The 18,262-nt window shown below is 36.5% G+C and overlaps 1 protein-coding gene across 2 annotated transcripts in view; it reads left to right on the top strand.

Annotated features, from left to right (window-relative positions):
- The first annotated feature begins 772 nt into the window (after positions 1-772).
- Positions 773-18,262, top strand: part of PUM3 (pumilio RNA binding family member 3) — a 37,641-nt gene continuing 20,151 nt past the window's right edge. The window contains exons 1-10 of one of the 2 annotated variants that reach the window (XM_012737423.3): positions 773-882; positions 6,506-6,597; positions 7,702-7,920; positions 10,681-10,816; positions 11,421-11,496; positions 13,350-13,443; positions 13,699-13,765; positions 14,776-14,950; positions 15,248-15,351; positions 16,549-16,627. In XM_012737423.3, the coding sequence (XP_012592877.2) occupies positions 6,516-6,597; positions 7,702-7,920; positions 10,681-10,816; positions 11,421-11,496; positions 13,350-13,443; positions 13,699-13,765; positions 14,776-14,950; positions 15,248-15,351; positions 16,549-16,627 (1,032 nt within the window). In that variant the 5' untranslated portion in view covers positions 773-882; positions 6,506-6,515. Of the gene's footprint in view, positions 883-907; positions 2,900-6,505; positions 6,598-7,701; positions 7,921-10,680; positions 10,817-11,420; positions 11,497-13,349; positions 13,444-13,698; positions 13,766-14,775; positions 14,951-15,247; positions 15,352-16,548; positions 16,628-18,262 lie in introns of those variants that run through there. The other variant, XM_012737430.3, reaches the window with a different exon arrangement.

Here is an 18,262-nt window from a genome sequence, read left to right as displayed (position 1 = left end):
AAGGAGTCTTCCCTAAGCCTTCAGAAGGTAGGCGATTCTACCAATACCTTGATTTTTGGTGTTCTATCCTCCAGAACTGTTAGAGAATAAAAGTTCTGTTATTTGACAGGATCAAATCTGTGGTGTTTCTTCATCTGGTGATAATATCCTAACTACAGTTTTATTTTCTAAAGTGGGAAATGGGATACTTGCATTATCCAGGAACAGGCAGATATTAAAAATGACATTTATTGAGAGCTTTTCATGATCATTCACTGTGCTAAGCGCTTTACATGTATGACTTCACTGTTTCCATTTTATGGATCAGGAAACCGCAGCTCAGAGAAATTCAGTAATTTGCCCAGAGCCACACAGCTAGCAAGTAAAAAAACAGGATTACAACTGAAACTGGCTCCCGAGATATCCTTTTTATCCTTCATGTTAGCTTGCTCAGAAAGGATGCAAATTAGCACACTCTAAAACTTTAGGTATTTTAATTTTAGTTCAAGTTGCAGGATTAACCACCTCTATTTAACCGCGTCAGCCAGGTTTCTCTTTAAGCAACTCATCAACCCTCGCCAGAAGCCTCAGTTGCTTCCTTGGCACGGAAACGACGGGGTTAATGACGTCACTTTCAGGAGCCGCTGACGTAGCCTCTGCCCGACGGATCCTTCTAAGGGCCAAAACTCGCGTGAGGCGCAGCCCTGGCGCCTCTAGAAGAAGCAAACAGCAGCGGACCAATAGAAATGCCGAACTTCCGTGTTTTCTGGTAAGCTCCACCCCTTGGCCCCAGCTCTGCTGCGGCAGATTGGAAAAAGCGGACTCGGAGGCGGAGCAAGGCGAGGAAGCGGAAGCGGCTGTCCAGGATCTGCTACTCGACCTGGCTTGGGCCCCACGTGTGCGGTGAGTGTGGCGGGCTCGGCGACAGCTCCTGGGAGGGGTTCGCATTCTGCCGGGCGCTAGAGTAAAGGAGGGCCTCTCGGGGTCTTTGCCTACTGGCAGTCTTCTGGGGCATTTCCTAGCCTACGAATTTGGGGATTGACGGGAGCCCGGCGAGGAGGGCGGGTCTACAACTCCTCTTCCTACTGGGTTGCCTGCGTGCTGGGTTAGGCAGAACTAGCCTCGCTCTCAAGTCCCGGCCCGTGCTAGTTCTGATCAGCCTATCTGTCCTCTTTTTGACAACCATTCACGCCACGTCTAGGTGCTGAGTTTCCAGCCTGAGTGTACCGTTGCAGGTTATAAGCTCTAGAAAGGAAACGAACTGGGTGTTAAGATGGAAGATGGGAGGACTGAAGAAGTGATCAAATTTTATAGCAGATCTAAAGCACGTCGGGAGGCACTTCTGAGATCTGGAAGCCCCCAGACTATTTTAAGCAGAGGCAATAACGGGCTAAGTCCTGAGTTGGGAGCTAGGAGTACAGTGATGTAAGATAAAGTTAGAGGGATGGAGTGAGACAAGGTTCTTTAGGGCCTTGAACTCCATGGAGGAGAATTTTTTTTTATTTATATGCAATGGGAAAACATTACCATGCCTTCATAAACACTGAAGGCTTGTAAGCGAGGGAGAAACATGATAGGCCTTGATTCTCTTTAGAAAATGTATTTAATTTGGAAGAAACATGATAGGCCTTGATTCTCTTTAGAAAATGTATTTAATTTGGAAGTTTAGTAAGAAGACAATTGATGGTTTGCATTAGAATGGTGGTAGAGATAGAAGTTGGGTGGTTAGAGTATTAATAAAGGGAATTAAATAAATTTAATGTCACAGACAAGAGAGATAAAAAAGTCAAGTGTAATTCTTAGGTTTGTTGCCTAAGCAGTAGAGTATATGATGTGCCATTGGCTGAAATGGGAAACAGTAGGGCAGGGAAAAATAGATGGGATATTGTTTGGAGGTGGTTTGCAGTGGAAATATAGAGAATTATATTTGGGGCATATTAAGTGTAAGGTGCCTGTTAGACGCATAATCAGATATGTCAAGTAAGCAGTTAGATACACAGGTCTGGAGCCCAAGGAGAAATTCATAATGGTAAAATAATTTGGGAATAGTCAGCAGAGAAGAAAGCCAGAAGGTTGAATGACATCACCTAGGGAGAAGTGTGGAGAGAGAAGGAAAGTTCACTAGCACAAAGAGTTGAGGAATGTCAACATTTAGAAACTGAGTATTGAATATTTACTGCTTTCATAGCACAATGCTAAGCTTGCTCAGGGAGGTAAGGAAGGATCAATCACATGTCCCTCTACCTCTGGAAAATCTTTGATATTTCCCTTCATAAGGCAGATTCAGCTCTCAGCTACTGGCTCCCTTAACATTTTGTATACACTTCTAACACTTAATTACATTGTGTTTTAATTTTCTGCTTGCCCATCTCTATTAGAGCACACCTTGAATTTTTTTTTTCATATTTTTCAACCCAGTAGCTTTCTAGCATGTAGTTTGTAGATATTAAATAAATTTCTGTAGGATAGAGGTGGAGCCATCATGAATAACTTTAATATGAATCTCAAAGTGTTATATTTTAAGAAGGATATAAAAACGTGTCACTGGAATAAAGAGAATCTTTTGGAAAAGAGCAGAAGACATAGGGGAGAAATTATAAGAAAATTTTACTTAAGCTGGAGTTGAAGGATGTGTAGGAATTATGTTGTTAGAATGGCTTTAAAGTTTGGAGCCTGAAAAAGAATTTTAGGGAAGTAAAATTGGCTTCTCTGTGGTGTGAGAGGGCTGATCACGACCAAAGTTTGAACAGCTGTGAATGCCAATCTGAGTTTGAACCTTTTCCTGTAAGCAGTGGGAAAGTTTTGAAACTACTGGAGCATGGAAATGCCATGAAATAGGCGTGATAGTGGAAGGTTAACCAGGCCACAGAGTGTGGATTGCAGCAGATTGGATCTAAAGGCAAAACAATCTGAGCAAGAGGTAACAAGAGCATGAATGAGATAATAGAGGGAAGGGGAAAAAAGGGGGAAAATTAATTCTGAAAGACACTTTGGAATGTAATGATTGGTTATGAAGGGACAGACACAGTCCCTAAGCGAAGTGCATTTTGCTTAGTGAAAAAGAAGCAAGACCCAAAAGGTTATATATCGTGTGATTCCATTTACGTGATGTTCTGGAAAAGGCAAAACCAGAATGAAAAACAGATCAGTGGCAGCCAGGGAATTGGGGAGGGGTTGATTACAAAGGGGTTGCAAAGAGGACATTTTAGAGTGATGGAACTTTTCTGTAAGATACTGTGGTAGCGGATACATGACTCTATCCATTTGTCAAAACTCATAGAATTGTACACCAAAAAGAGGGAATTTGACTATATGCAGATTTAATAAATCAACCAGCATTTCTGCAGATGGAATGCAGGCTGACAAATGAATCAGACAGTACTATAAACATAGAACTCCACTGAAGAGGGTGGCGAGTGGGGAGAAAGGAGTTAACCTAAGTAACTTTGGAAAACAGTATTTTGAATGGGTACTCTGAGGCTAAAAGAAAAGAACTGTGCATAAACACTGTACGGTAATTGGTAAATTTGTTTCTCGTAGGGGTGCAGGCTAGCAATTCTGAGACTAGTTAACATGTATAGTAGAGTTGAATAAATATATAAATAAATTGTAGATAGTGGGAAGGAGTTTCTCACTGTCAGAGAAAAAAAATTACAAATGAGCAAGAGGGGATGACTAGAACAAAACCTGTTGTGCTTGATTAGAGTTAGAGACATTAATATGAACTTAATGCTATTTTAATAGCTATAAGAGTAAATATAGGTGTATGTTTATGCATGGGTTAATATGCATATGTGTATTGCTTAGATCTGTCTGCTGAAAGGACCTAGAAGCAGTGACACCTCAGTGACAACAAGCACACCTAGCATTTAGATCTTGGTTTTTAAATACCATTCTCCATTAAAGGAATCCATGTTCCTTGGAGAAAATACAAGATGAACCGGGAGCAAGTGCCAGGAAATATAGATATGCTTTTAAAAAGGGGAGGGGAGAGGCCCTGTCAAGAGGACACAGAAGCAACCTGAAAAACTTCCTACTGGCCAAAGCTAGAACTATTTGAACAACAAAATAACGATGGTATTAGGTTATAACCCAAGGAGTAAAAAAATATCTGAGACCATACTGATGAAAATAAATAAATAGTTGGAAAAGATGGAGCAAATCTTCCCTACAGAAAAATTCAAAATAATAACAGTAAAAGTAATAAGGGAAATAGAAAATCACCAACCACCACAGTAATTGCTGCAAGCAAGATCCACTGAAGAATGGTAGAATTAGCTGGCTGAACTTTAAGAAGGCACAGGTTATTTGCATAGTCTCAAAATATCTTGTCTAAAATGTTTATTAATTGCTGTGATCTGAATGCTTTGGTACTACTCCTTCTGGGGATTAATTTTCCTCTTTTTGGGTTTGGGCTGGACTTAGTGACTTGCTTCTACTAGAATATGAAAAGTGAAAATGGTAACTTTGCAGCAGATAAACCTGGCAAACACTACTTTGACCAAGTGATCAAGGTAAACATCACCAGTAATAAATCATGTTGATATCATGTACATCCCGAAATCATTCTATGAGAAGAGTACTTCACCTCTGGTATTCTTCTAAAAAAACCTTATAATCCCAGTCTAATCATGAGAAAACATCAGGCAAACCCCAAATGATCCATATTTTACAAAATACAAAGGAGACATGATGGCTGAATTCAGTGTATCCTCAAACAGAAAGAGGACATTAGTGGAAAAACTGGTGAAATCCAAATAAACCCTGTAACTTAGTTAATAGTATTGTATTTTTTTTTTTTTTTTTGAGACAGAGTCTCACTGTTGCCCGTGCTAGAGTGCTGTGGCATCAGCCTAGCTCACAGCAACCTCAAACACCTGGGCTCAAGTGATCCTTCCTCCTCAGCCTCCTGAGTAGCTGGGACTATAGGCATGCGCCACCATGCCTGGCTAATTTTTTCTATATATTTTTAGTTGGCCAATTAATTTCTTTCTGTTTTTAGTAGAGATGGGGTCTCATTCTTGCTCAGGCTGGTTTCGAACTCCTGACCTTGAGTGATCCTCCTGCCTCGGCCTCCCAGAGTGCTAGGATTTACAGGTGTGAGCCACTGAGCCTGGCCCCAATAGTATTGTATGTTAACATTTGGGGAAGCTGGGCAAAGGGTATATGGGAACTCACTGCAAATCTTTTCAACTCTTCTGCAAAACTAAAATTATTTCAAAATAAAAATTAAAACAAATATATAGAGAAATGAATGGATTTTTAGAAAACTACATGTAATAGAAGAACTAAAGAAAAGTGATATGGTTATAGTGGCTATAAACAAGTGAAAAAGTGACCCTACAGTCAGTCCTGAATGCTCAGAGGAAGCTGAGTAATTCAGAACCCATTCATTTTTTCAGGATCATATTAGTAAAGTCTGCATTAGAACAGCATTTCCCAGAGTGTTTCTTGGAACTCTACCATTCCCTTGAAATGTTTCAGGAAAAAGTGGCTCAACAAAGGTTGAAAAATCCTGCATACTTTAACCTTTGCTTGGTAATTGATAGTTACATTAGCAAATTAAAGAATTTTAAAAAATCTTTCCTTATAGGCTGATTTTACTTACTGTTTTCCAAATACATTTTATCCCAGAATTCTTCTTTTATACTTATTAATATCTTGGTAAATTAGTTCTTGAATGGAAAATTCTAATCTAGAAATATCTGATAGTGTCTAGGAATTCTTAACATCTTTAAGGTGAACTTTAGAAATGAATTGAACGTACAACTTTGGAAAGTCGAAAAATGAGCCAAATGACTTTGCCCTTGATCCGCTTCTTTTAGGGACCTTGGGAAGGTGAGGGGTTATGTCTTGTTTGTCCTGTGCACCATGGGATCTCAATACCCAAAATTGACCTGTTGGGCAGATATTTTGAATTCCTTTTTTTAAACATTAAATATTTCAACATAATCTTATTTTGGCATTCACTGCAAGCTACTTGGCTGCCTCTAAAACAATCACAAGTTAAAATTTGGATAGTAATGTTTGTTTTAGCTTTATTGGGTTACATGGGGATTTTTCAGATAATCCTTTACTTTCTTTTATTAAATTTGAAAATGTGATAAGTACAGCCTATTGTTTGTTCCTAGCTTTTAAGGACAGAGACCAAGAAATCAAATAGTGATATTGTCCGTTACCCATCACCAAGTCTTTCCACGTTACAAAATGGAAGCACTGATGCTTATATTTAATGTCGATAATGGTCTATTTTTAACCATTGCTGAAGTGTTGCCTCCAGAAATATTAGGGACTAGAGCCAGCATGAGTGCATGTTCTTAGGTTTTGTATTGATATCTTGTTCATTTTCAGTTTTAAAGTCTTAGAGATAGTGATTGTATAATTGCTGGACTTGTGTGGGTACTGTACCCAGGTAGTTTATGCTCCATCTGTCAACTCAAGGACTAAATGTGGCAATGACTACTTAATGACTGCTATTTGTTGAGCAATTCATTCATTCTTTTTGGTTTGGATTTTTGTTTTCCAGAGTTGCTGCAATGGAAGTCAAAGGGAAAAAAAAATTCACAGAAAAGAATACAAAGCCATCACAAGAAAAAAACAGATTTCATAAAAACAGTGGTAAGATAGCCATGCCAAAAATGTTTCCCATGTGATTTGTTGGCCATTGTACGTGGGGGATAACAGGGTATATAGCATATTTTAATCTGTAGTTATGAGCTAAGATTAGGATTAAAATAGTAGGAAGAAATAGGTGTTATTGTGTACGAGTTAGCATGGTCCTCATGACATTTAAGAAATTGCCAGAATAATTGAGGAATGCTTTTTACTCATGAAAGGCCCTTATTTCAGCCATCGATGCTGTTGCCGCATTTATTGACACTAATTCACCATACGTTTTATATCAATGCTTAATAAATTAGGGCTGGTTAATACATACTCCTGATAAACCAAATACTTTTAGCTTCAGCATTTATAATGGCGATGTCTTTATTATTCCATCAGGTGTCAGTATTGCAAAATAAAAAAGTCAGGTACTGTATAAGTAACTAAATGTTTTCTTAAGCAATCTTTTTTTGTTTGTTTGTTTCAGTAGTCTTAAGACATAGCTATTTCTATTTGCATCTCGTTAGTTTGCAAGCTTTGTTGACCAAAGAAGGTTTTCATCAAATAATTTTATCATAGGCTTTAAAAAATTTTTTCTCAAGACTAGAAATTTTGGATATAAACATTTTTAGTTTGTCTTTATGATATACTTTCTAAATTTTGAAGTGTTCAATTTATTCTTAGACTCCTATCAAAGAACCATTGAAAATCATGTATGAGGACTAATGATATGGAATTATTAAAGCAAAATAGAAAGGTATATAAGTAATATCTCATCTCAACTCTATGCTTACAACTAGTGAAATATACCAAACTGACCACAGTGGTTATCTCTAGGTGGCAGAATTGTAGAGAGATTTTATTACACATTTCTCTAGTTTCTAGGTTTTGTATCATGAACCTTTATTAATGTTTTATAATCAGGGAAAGAGTTTTTAAATTTTGTTTTGGTTGTTTAAATCCTACTCTATTCAAAACAATAAAGAATATATATTTGAGAACAAAACAAAGTATGTCTCACTAAAAGTGCCTAATTTTCTGTAGTGAATGTAATCCAGTGGATAAAAGAAATCTGGGTCCAAAATCATTAAAGCTGTAATTATTTATTTTTGTCACTAGCTTCTGGTTCTTCAAAGTCATTCCCAAGAAAAGTTGCTAAGGAAGGTGGATCTAAAATTACATCTAAGAACTTTGAGAAAAGTACCACAAAACCTGGGAAAAAGGGTGTGAAGCAGTTCAAGAATAAGCAACAGGGAGACAAAGCACCGAAGAACAAATTCCAGCAGGCAAATAAGTTCAACAAGAAGAGAAAATTCCAGCCAGATGGTAAAAGTGACGGTAAGTTCTAATTTCTTGAGCATAGTCTCTGCAGAGGCCTTGCCCTGCCTGAGCTAGTGCCTGAACCATTGTGCACAGGGACTCTGGAAATGAATTAGAGACTTCCCATTCTTGTTCTTTGACCAGGAACATTTTGGGGCGAGAGGAGGGAAAGGTATATTATTAATAGATAGGCTTAAATGAACAACATAGTATCTTTCCTGGTCAAAATTTCCCTCTAGTGTTTATAGTTCCTTATTTCTTAGACCATTTCTGAATTACTGTAGCCATGGAGTTAAGCTAAATTGTAATGGTTTCATACAGTAGAGCATCAATAAAACATTTTATGTGGGCTGAAATTAATTTATTAATTCATTTTTCAACAAAGATTTGAGTTTTCTATGCATTGTCCTCAAGATCGGGCCAAAAAAAAAAAAAAAGCAATTAGTAAGGATATAGGCCCCAATTAATTATCACAGAAGCGAGCCTTAAAGAACCATTGTGTCCCAGGTAAGTGTCAACCTTGGCTAAGGATATCTTAATAAACAAGAGACATATATAGACCCTGCCCTCGCAGAGCTCAGGCCAGTCTAATATAGTCAACCCACAGATGGCTCAGAGCCAGTTGCAGTTCCAAAGAAGGTATAGTGCACACACAGTGGATTTGATTTTAATTGGTTCAGGACAAGTTGCTCCCTGATTGGGAGTGTTGTCAGGGGTCCTATTTGTCTATTGAAACAAACTGCTAATCTCTTCATCAGGATGGATCATTTCTCACCCAGAGCTTTGCTTTCTGTTGTGCAGCATACCCCTGTTACGCATTGTTCCACACTGGTCTCAACCAGTCTGTTTCTAGGTTGCATGTTCTTACATACATTTACCTTTTCTGCAACATCCTTAGAATTTCTCTGGTTCTTTCACTCTCTTTTTGTCCAACACAGAATGTTCTAATGCTGTTCCTTGCTGCCAGCTGAGACCACTGCCTGGGGGCTTCTCAGTCCAGCTCTCTAGTCCTGGTTCTTGCTCCTCACTCTGCCTGAAGGCTTACTAGAGGGGCAGCAACCTTAGGACAGGAAGGTGGGGAGAGAGGAAGGAAGGGGAAATATCATTCTTTCTCATTAGGCCTGTAGGATCCTTTCATGGTCCAGTCTGCATCTTTTCTCTTAATTTTCTGTTCCTCCCTCATCACCCTACCCCATAGTGTCTCTTCCAGCTTCTGTTTCCTACACTCTCTCTAATGGATACCAAATCTTGCTTTCCCTACTGGAGTTCTTGACAACTGCCTTTTAAACACATATACATTCATTCTGACATTAAGATCCTGTCATGCAATAGCCTTGATTTTTTTTTTTTTTTTTTTTTTTGCTATAGAAGATGTATTCCTGACATCTTGCTATGGGAGATAAGTTCCTAACATTTCAAAATGGAACTCTTGATTTTATTCTCTCTCTCTTTTTTAAGCAGTAACTGAGAGAAATTAGATACTGGACAACCCCAAAACTGATACATTATATCTACTGCAACCCAGCATGACATATTCAAGATGCCCAAATATTTGTGAAATTAAATTAGCTCTGAATCAGTTGTTATCCTCTTCTGTATAGTAGAGGTTGTCCTAATATTAATAGTAAATATCTCCTCCATTGCCTATGATTCTCTGTATTAGCAGGCAGGGAATAAACAAGGAAATAATAAGGAGAATGAGTAAATGCATTGTAGTAGTATAGTATACGTTGTATATTTTATAGCCATTAAAAATTATGTTGTTAGAGAACATTTAGTTTTGTGAGCAAACAAAATACAACGTTAAGATACAGATTCTGCATTTTTAAAGATGCCTGGGGAAAGGACAAGAAAGAAATAATCAGTGGTTATGGCTAGGTTTTGATTTTATAGGGGAAATATATATATTTTTTTGCATTTTTCCAAGTGATCAGAGAAAGGGAGATATTTAGAAATAACTAATTTGCCAAAATGTTTCCTGCAGGATACTCATGTAAATAAAACCTATTTTATTAAGTTGTTCTTTGGCTTCATTGGCTCAATAGGAAGTTACTTGGATTTTGAGGACAAAATAATAATAATAGAAAGATACTTGACTTTTATAGCTTCACTCTGCAGAGAACTTGGAAATTTTGGTTATGCATTGTCATGAGGAAGAGACAGCAAAGGGTCATTTCTTGATTTGCATCTTAATCCTGGCTCTACTATTCCTGGTTATGTGGACTCAGACAAAAACTTAACTGCTTGGTGGTACCTTTGTTTCCTCAGTGTGAAGGGGGTGGGTAATAATAGTACCCACCTCATAGGGTTGTTTTAAGAATTAAATGACTTAATACATAGCAGCTCTCAGAACAGAGAACTTTTGAAATTATTTTTCCTGTTGTAACTTGGACTAATTTTTTTTCATTGAAAACTAATTATACCTAAACTCCAATAATCTTAATGGTCTAAAGTAGAGTTTTATTTTACAATTGAAAAAAATACAATGTTTCAGTGGCTTTTATAATCCTTTTAATGTCCTTAATTTCTTGATAGGTATTCCGCTAAGAATTAATAACAAGCAGTTAAATGAATGATTGGCTTTAACCAAATTTGAAATGTACAAACTCCTCAAAAAATGAAGTAAAATGAAAGCCTATAGGGAATGATATTTTCTCCCTTCTAGCTTCCACAATGAGTATTGATGCTGGTTAGTGATTGCCCTTTGTACCTAATTTGTATTTGTTTATGGCACTCAGAATGTTAAGTGTAATTGAAAATAATTTCTGTGATAACTAGAATCAGCAGCCAAGAAACCCAAGTGGGATGACTTCAAAAAGAAGAAGAAGGAACTGAAGCAGAGCAGGCAACTCAGTGATAAAACCAACTATGACGTTGTTGTTCGAGCAAAACAGATTTGGGAGATTTTAAGAAGGTAATACTACCTAATGGTGTCTTTATTAGTCCCTTTGAGACAATGGAAAAGTAACAGTGTACCTTGTAAATAGTGAAATGTCCTAAAATAAATGACACAGCACTTGGGTTATGTAGGCAGTACTCATAACACACTGGTATGGGCATCAGTACTTGGATATCTGCCCATTGCAGAAATGTGTGGAATCATTAGGATGGCGTCAGATGTGCTTATGAAAATGTATGAGGTTAAAATACATTTGACATTCTTCCTGAGAGATTTCTGAGAAAATGAAGGGCAATTTCTTATCTGCTAGGTTTTGAGATACTTAAGTATTTGGTATCTTAGACTTGTTTTATTATTTTCTTTACTTCTGAAGTTTCTGGCTGTTAAGATTTGGATTGATGCATAAAATTATACCTTGTGAGATGAGTTTCTGCCTTTGAGAAAATTACTTTTGTCTGGCTGCTCTGGAATAGTAATTTTAATGGCAGGGGTTTGCTGCCTTCGAAAAGAAAATCATGCCGAACCAGGTGAACGTATACTGGTAGGGTTTTTAGTTCTGTGTTTTTAAAATAACTTCCTCAACTGTGTTGTTGTTGTCTCCCTCTTTTCTCATTTGTAGAAAAGACTGTGACAAAGAGAAAAGAATAAAGTTAATGAGTGACTTGCAGAAGTTGATTCAAGGGAAAATTAAAACCGTAAGTAGGGCATACTCATTGTTGCAATTTTAAACAATTTGAAATTGCCTCGCTCTCAGGGAAGGGTAGTTGACCATTCATGACAGGTGAACTTGTTATTGCTTCCAGTATATTTGGCCAAGAACTTTAAAAATCTTTCATAACACTGACTAAATAGACATTTAATAGTGAGTGGCCTTATTGCTATGCAAAACTATCAGTTAGCTGTGTCATGTTTTAAAAATTTAGTTCAAGTAAGTCAGTGTTCTCTTAACGTTACCTTGGGGAATTTATTAGTTCAGTAGTATTTGTTTAATGTCTTGCTCTGAACTCCACATGATTTAGTATGTTCTAAATTGCCAAAAACAGAGTCTAGTTTCAGGACCCCTGCAGGGGTGGCCTTTGCCAAACCATATGCATAGGATGAACCAGATGCTATATTACAGTTTGAGGGTATGTCTTGAAATAGCAAGTCCTCAGCTGTTTCTTTCTTATAAATTCAGTAAGATTCTTTTGGGCTAGAATTGCCCTTTCGGGCTAGAATTGCCATCAGCTAGCAATAGTCTATTCTCAATTTGTAAATGTTTCGCTCTCAAGATTCTTTCCTGACTAGCCTTAGGTCACTGCTGCATAACCATGGACTTGAGAATTAGTTTGATTTTCACATTCTGACTCTGCACCTTAAAATATTTGTGCTTTTTGACAATAACAATAACCTATTTGTTGATTATTTACTGGGTGTTTGGAATTGTGCTAACCGGTACATATGTTCTTTCATTTAACTGATGTCATCATCCTATTGTACATTTGATGTATCTGGGGCTTAGAGAAGTTAAGTTTTTCCTCAGTGTCTCAGGGGTAGCTAGTTGCTTCTTATAACCTTACTTTTCTCATCCGAAAGTGGGAATAATAACAGCTCATTCTTATGGTTGCTTTGAGTTCCAAAAAAGAAAAATATATTTAAAGCACATATATTGGTTATATAGTAGGTACTCAGTATATGCACAAAAACAGCCTTATTTTTTTAAAAAGGTTTATCAAATATGTCTTACAAGTCTCCCTTAAATTCTTCTGAAATCTATGACTATGATGGAGGTGTACTGTCACCTTCTGATTTGTTGGAATTAAACAATTTTAAAGACAGTGAGCAATGAATAATCACTCTCGAAGTAGACTGGTACTGTAGCATAGTAAAAATAATTTTGCATGGCATGATTTGTGGGTGTTGCTCTAGAATATTGATCAGTGGGCCCTTCCCGTAGTGAGGGAGATGGGTTGGAAGATCAGATTTGAAATGTAACAACTCTTCCAGAAATATAACCGGATATTATGCACAGGAGTTATAATGAAAATATTAGAAATGGATGATTGCCAATGTGTATATATATAGTTATATTTGTGTGGCAAGACTTTTAGATCTCATATCTATACCTATGGTTACCAAAGCCAAATATTCTTAGATCACTTATATAAAAATCATAGAGTAATAGACTTTTTAAACTAGAATACTTCTCTTTTAGGAAAGGTAACTTCCAGAGAAATAAATATGGTCCATGTGTTCATTAGATGGTTTTGGTTTGGTTTGGCTTTAATTACAAAGAGGAATCTTGCAAAATAGTTAAATCTGTCCCTGCCTCAATGTCATTATTAATTGTACCTATCAAATATGGTAGGCAGTAAAACCAAAGAGTGATGCTCCATACAATTAAAACAAGTATTTCTACTCCCAAGTAGTCTAGGTTTGATTTTATTCATGAAGAGTCTACCATTTTTTTAACAAGGAATTCTAAAAGAGGTTGCAATGAAACATAAATTATAAGAAGCATGACTGCTCAGAAGAGAATTAGTCTCACGGCTCACACTTTTTCCTTCAGATTGCGTTTGCACATGATTCAACTCGTGTGATCCAGTGTTACATTCAGTACGGTAACGAAGAACAGAAAAAACAGGCTTTTGAAGAATTGCGAGGTATCTGTTATATATCGAATATTAATTCTTTGTAGTAAACCACTTGTTTTCTCTTGACCCAAGACTGTCCTAGAAAATTTAGTCAAGATGTGTCTTCGGCAGGATGTTTCTTGTTTTTATTTGTTCTATGCCTGGGACAAATAGAGAGTTAATTGTGTTTCTAGAATAGTGCCTTTATTTAGTTCTTTCTTCCTTTTGTTTCCAGAGAACTGACATAAGGATATCAAATCATTATACTGTGTTTTTATTTTTCAGATGATTTGGTTGAATTAAGTAAAGCCAAATATTCCAGAAATATTGTTAAGAAATTTCTCATGTATGGGTAAGTTGTTTTATTTATATTATGAAATACATTTTTTTTTTCCTGTTTTGAAGGCATAGATTCTGACTGTGACAAAAATCTGTGGTCCTAGTAATAGCCTCAGCAGATGTTTGTGATGTTTCTGGGGGAGTAGCACCTTAAAAACAATTTATTGAAATTAGTGTAAAATTATGGTACTGCCTTCACCATTCTTATGGGCGTATTTTTATATCTTGAAGCTCTGGTAGAAGAAAAAGGGAATAATTAATGTGTAATTAGTTACCACTATTTAGAGGGTAGGGGGTTAGGAGGGGCAAGTGAGTAGTCAGTGAGTTAGAAAATGTCAACATGGAAGGATTTCCTAAATGAGGTATAATTACTTGACCAATCTTTTAGAGTGTAATAATGTGCCTGAATATGATAACCAACAACAAAAAAGAATAACATGCAGTCGGTAAATTTTTTTCTTAAATGTATTCCTGGCTATAATTATCAGTTGCTCAATTGTTTTAGAGTATAGTATAAATACTTTTGATTAAATCCTGTTTTCAAAGAGAATCATAGAATATAATTTCTTATTTCCCTGCATCTTTTCCTTTCCTTTCTCTTTCTCCTACCCTACGTTTTTTTTTTCAAGCTGAACAGTTTAATAGCACTGACATTTTTGGAGCACTTACTATGTGCTGGTCACAGTTCTTGGTGCATCTTAGCTCATTTAGTCCTCACAGCAACCTTGTTTTTATTTTATAAACGAAGAAGCTGAGGCACAGAGATTAAATAAATTGCTCATGGTCTTTTTCAGCTGGTAAGCAGAGCAAGTTTCAAACCTAGGCAGGCTGGCTTCTGAGTCATGTAAAGCTTGAGGTAGAAATACAGGGCAATTCAATTTTCCTACTCATAAGCATTTCTCTGTGAGAGACCCCCCATACACATATTGATGAGTTGGTCTCAGGAGAAGTAAGTTATCTTTTATTGTCACCCAGCTTTCTCCCTCCATCATTTATTTTTTTCCATGATCTTGTTGGGTTTAGGAGTAAACCACAGATTGCGGAGATAATCAGAAGTTTTAAAGGCCACGTGAGGAAGTTGCTGCGGCATGCAGAAGCATCGGCCATCGTGGAGTACGCGTACAATGACAAAGCCATTTTAGAGCAGAGGAACATGCTGACAGAGGAGCTCTACGGGAACACATTTCAGCTGTACAAGGTGACACTTCCAGAAGTTTCTTTCTGTATGCTTTTCCTTAATTTCCAGCATCCTGTTTTTAGAATGTTTACTTTGCCTTTTAGAGACTCTCTTACACCTTTAGATACATTGGTAAATGTATAGGCTGAGAATCAGATAATCAGGAATTATTTCATGAGTACATATACAATGGGGCTTTGTTATATAAATATGGGAAATCTTAAATTTGTTGAAGCTTATTTTAAATGGCTATGATCGCTTTTCTTCTGACGTGAAGAGATTGATTAAATTTAGAGGGGTTTGATTTCTCTTTTGCAGACAGCAGACCACCCAACTCTGGACAAAGTGTTAGAGGTACAACCAGAAAAATTAGAGCTTATTATGGATGAAATGAAACAGATTCTAACTCCAATGGCCCAAAAGTAAGAAAGATGTTTTTGTTTTTACTTAAAAAGTGGCATTTGAAGGAGAAAAGTTTTACATAACCCTTGCCCAGAAAAGATGGTTATTTTCTCCTTACTGTTATTAATCTGTCCTAACTAAGAGTGTAAAGTTTTTTACTTGAAACCATTCTTGGTGCAAAAGAAGATCTCTTATTTCTAATGTTGTATACCGTAAAATGATAGCATACAATAGTGGTTTATAAACTTTATAAGCAATGAAACTTTCTTTCCCTAAATAAAATGCTATGTTGAATCCATGTATATGAAATGGTTTCACAAATATAATCTGTTATTTAAATTGGAGTGTAAGACTTAGGATTCTGTACATGTGGCCTTCTTGGCATTTGTACCATAGTGGAATGGTTGGGACCAGACTGGCTGGGTGTGACTCCTCATGCCTCCTTCCCAGTTACTTATGGTGTAGTCTTTGATAACTTAACCTCTCTGTGCCTCAGTTTCCATATTTATAAAATTGGATTAATAATGGTACAGACTTTATAAGGTTTTATGAAGATTAAATGGGTTACTAGTTCCAAAACACTAAGAACAGTGCTTTGGCCATAAAGTTTGCCTATTAGTTTTGACTGTCTACTTGGATACTCTTCGTGAACTTCAGTTATTTGATGCCTGACCATCAGCCTGCACTATACACCTGGGTTCACCAGGTTCACTCTAGGCACTAGAGGGCTTGGATTAAGTAGGTGTCATTGCAATTGCTGACACTGATTTGGTCCATTCAGATTTTAATTCTGCTAAAATTATTCTATGAATATGATGCATTGTGAAGGGTGCTTGGCAAAAAGAAAACAGCTGTACAAAGAAGAGATCCACGTGTGGATTTCTAATCATGTGTCCAGTGCTGGAGAAAAAGAAATATAGATGTCATTATTTAAGAGAGAGGAGCATATTGTGAATGATAACTTCATCTTTGCTGGTTAGATACTAGAAATTAGTATTCTGGTCTTCGTTGTAGATGGCACTAAATCACTTTTACAGTCTAATTTTTTTTTTAAATCTTAGTATTGCTGAAAGATACAATCTATCTTATGACAAATTATATTCGGTAGAACTATTTCACTTGTTTAGACTATTTTAGAACCTCTGAGATTACCTGTCTCTGCATGACAGTAGTGCCGGATCTGATGTGGGTTTTGTTTGTTCATTTTCTCTTTTCAGGGAAGCTGTGATTAAGCACTCATTGGTACATAAAGTATTCCTGGACTTTTTTACCTATGCACCCCCCAAACTCAGATCAGTAAGTTCTTGGTTTTTGTTTTTAAACCAAAACATGGAGGAAGAGCAGTGTAGAAATTTAAAACACTGCTTTGAAGTACATTGTCTTTTGGAAATTTTAAGGAGTTGCTTTCTTATTTAGAAAAGATAATTCACTGAACTTCCTTTGAACTAGTCTGCTAATCTCAGGTTTTTTTCCAGAAAAATAATAGAATTAACCCTAGTTTTACTGATTACATTTTTAAATATATTTTAATTATAATCCAGAGAGTATCCTCTAGCTAACCTAATCTGAAAATTAACTTTATGCATATGGCTTTAAATTTAACCATGCCAATACAAAAAAGGAAAAAAAAAACTTGTTGGCATTAAAGGATTAGGGGAGGATACTTACGTAAAACCAAATGGACCATGAAAACCTGGGCTTTATGTGATAGAAGGAGAAGGAATAGGGAATGAAGGTAAATTGGACTGCCCTTCAAGTCAATGATAGGAATACAAATGAGAATTCATCATTTAGTTCCCTGAACTTTGCTTGTCTCGTGATACAATGAGCTCATTGGCATTTGTTCTCATTTTCTAATCGCAAGGGATAACTGAAGTAGTAATGAGACTACCTTCTTTTAATAAATATGCCAGATTATACATTCGTTGGAATTTTGACTTCTTAAAATTGGCATACAATATAATAATATCCCAAGAGTAGCCACCCACTTAAACTTATGGTTCAGTGACCATAACAGTATCTTCTCTTTTGGGTATTTCTCTCTATTTCCTGCAGAACACAGTAACCCACAGTTCTGGATTTACTGAGGCAGGACTATATGTTCAGAAGTGATAAAATGATCATTTGAATATATTCAGTGGTAGAAAGTATCTTTTTAGTGTTGAATGTTTTAGTAACAGCGTAAAATCATTTGGAACTTAGTGTGAATGTAAAGTAATGAGACACATTATCTATTTTGGCACCAGGGGCGTTTTCAAAAGAGAGACTTAAGAAGAAAAACCTTTGGGGATAATGAAAGCATAATTGGAATATCTGCATAACACTCCAACTGGCTAGCTTTGAAGAGATTCATAAGTTTAGGGATGTTGGTTGCAAGCTGTGTCCTTCAGCTTGGGAAAGGATTGTCCAATACTTGAGGGTGACATTGCTTATGCCTTATTGATGCAATTGGCACCTAAGTAGCACCTGCCCTTTTTCCTGGTATGGGGCTTTGCATTTATTTATTTAATATAACTTTTTAAGTTGGGAATAGACTAAAATGGGGTCTTGCAGCTGTTAGCTGCCAAACTCATTTATATCCTATGTACATAGACCTTGAAAATGTAAATAAGAAATTACATACTTTGAAAATGAAGACTAAAGGTTAAATTAATCTAAACTACCTTGTAATAAATTAAGTGATTTTTTTTCTTTTTTTACTAAAAGTCAGAAACTATGTTTAATAGAAATTGCCTGCCAGCAATATTTATTGCTCTTGATGGAAAAGACTGTTTCTAGAAAGAGGTTGTGTTTCTGTTTAATTGTCTACAAAATTAAAAATTGTTTGCTACCTGCCCTCTCTTCCTTTCATTCTCTGTGTGTAACTTCCTGCCTATAGGCAGACAGATGTAACAGCAGCAGAAGAAAATAAAGCAAAACCCTGACAGCATT

This window comes from Microcebus murinus, chromosome 12, assembly GCF_040939455.1.
Source record: "Microcebus murinus isolate Inina chromosome 12, M.murinus_Inina_mat1.0, whole genome shotgun sequence".
NCBI classification, from domain to species: Eukaryota; Metazoa; Chordata; class Mammalia; order Primates; family Cheirogaleidae; genus Microcebus; species Microcebus murinus.
This window is presented reverse-complemented; position numbering and strand designations above follow the sequence as displayed.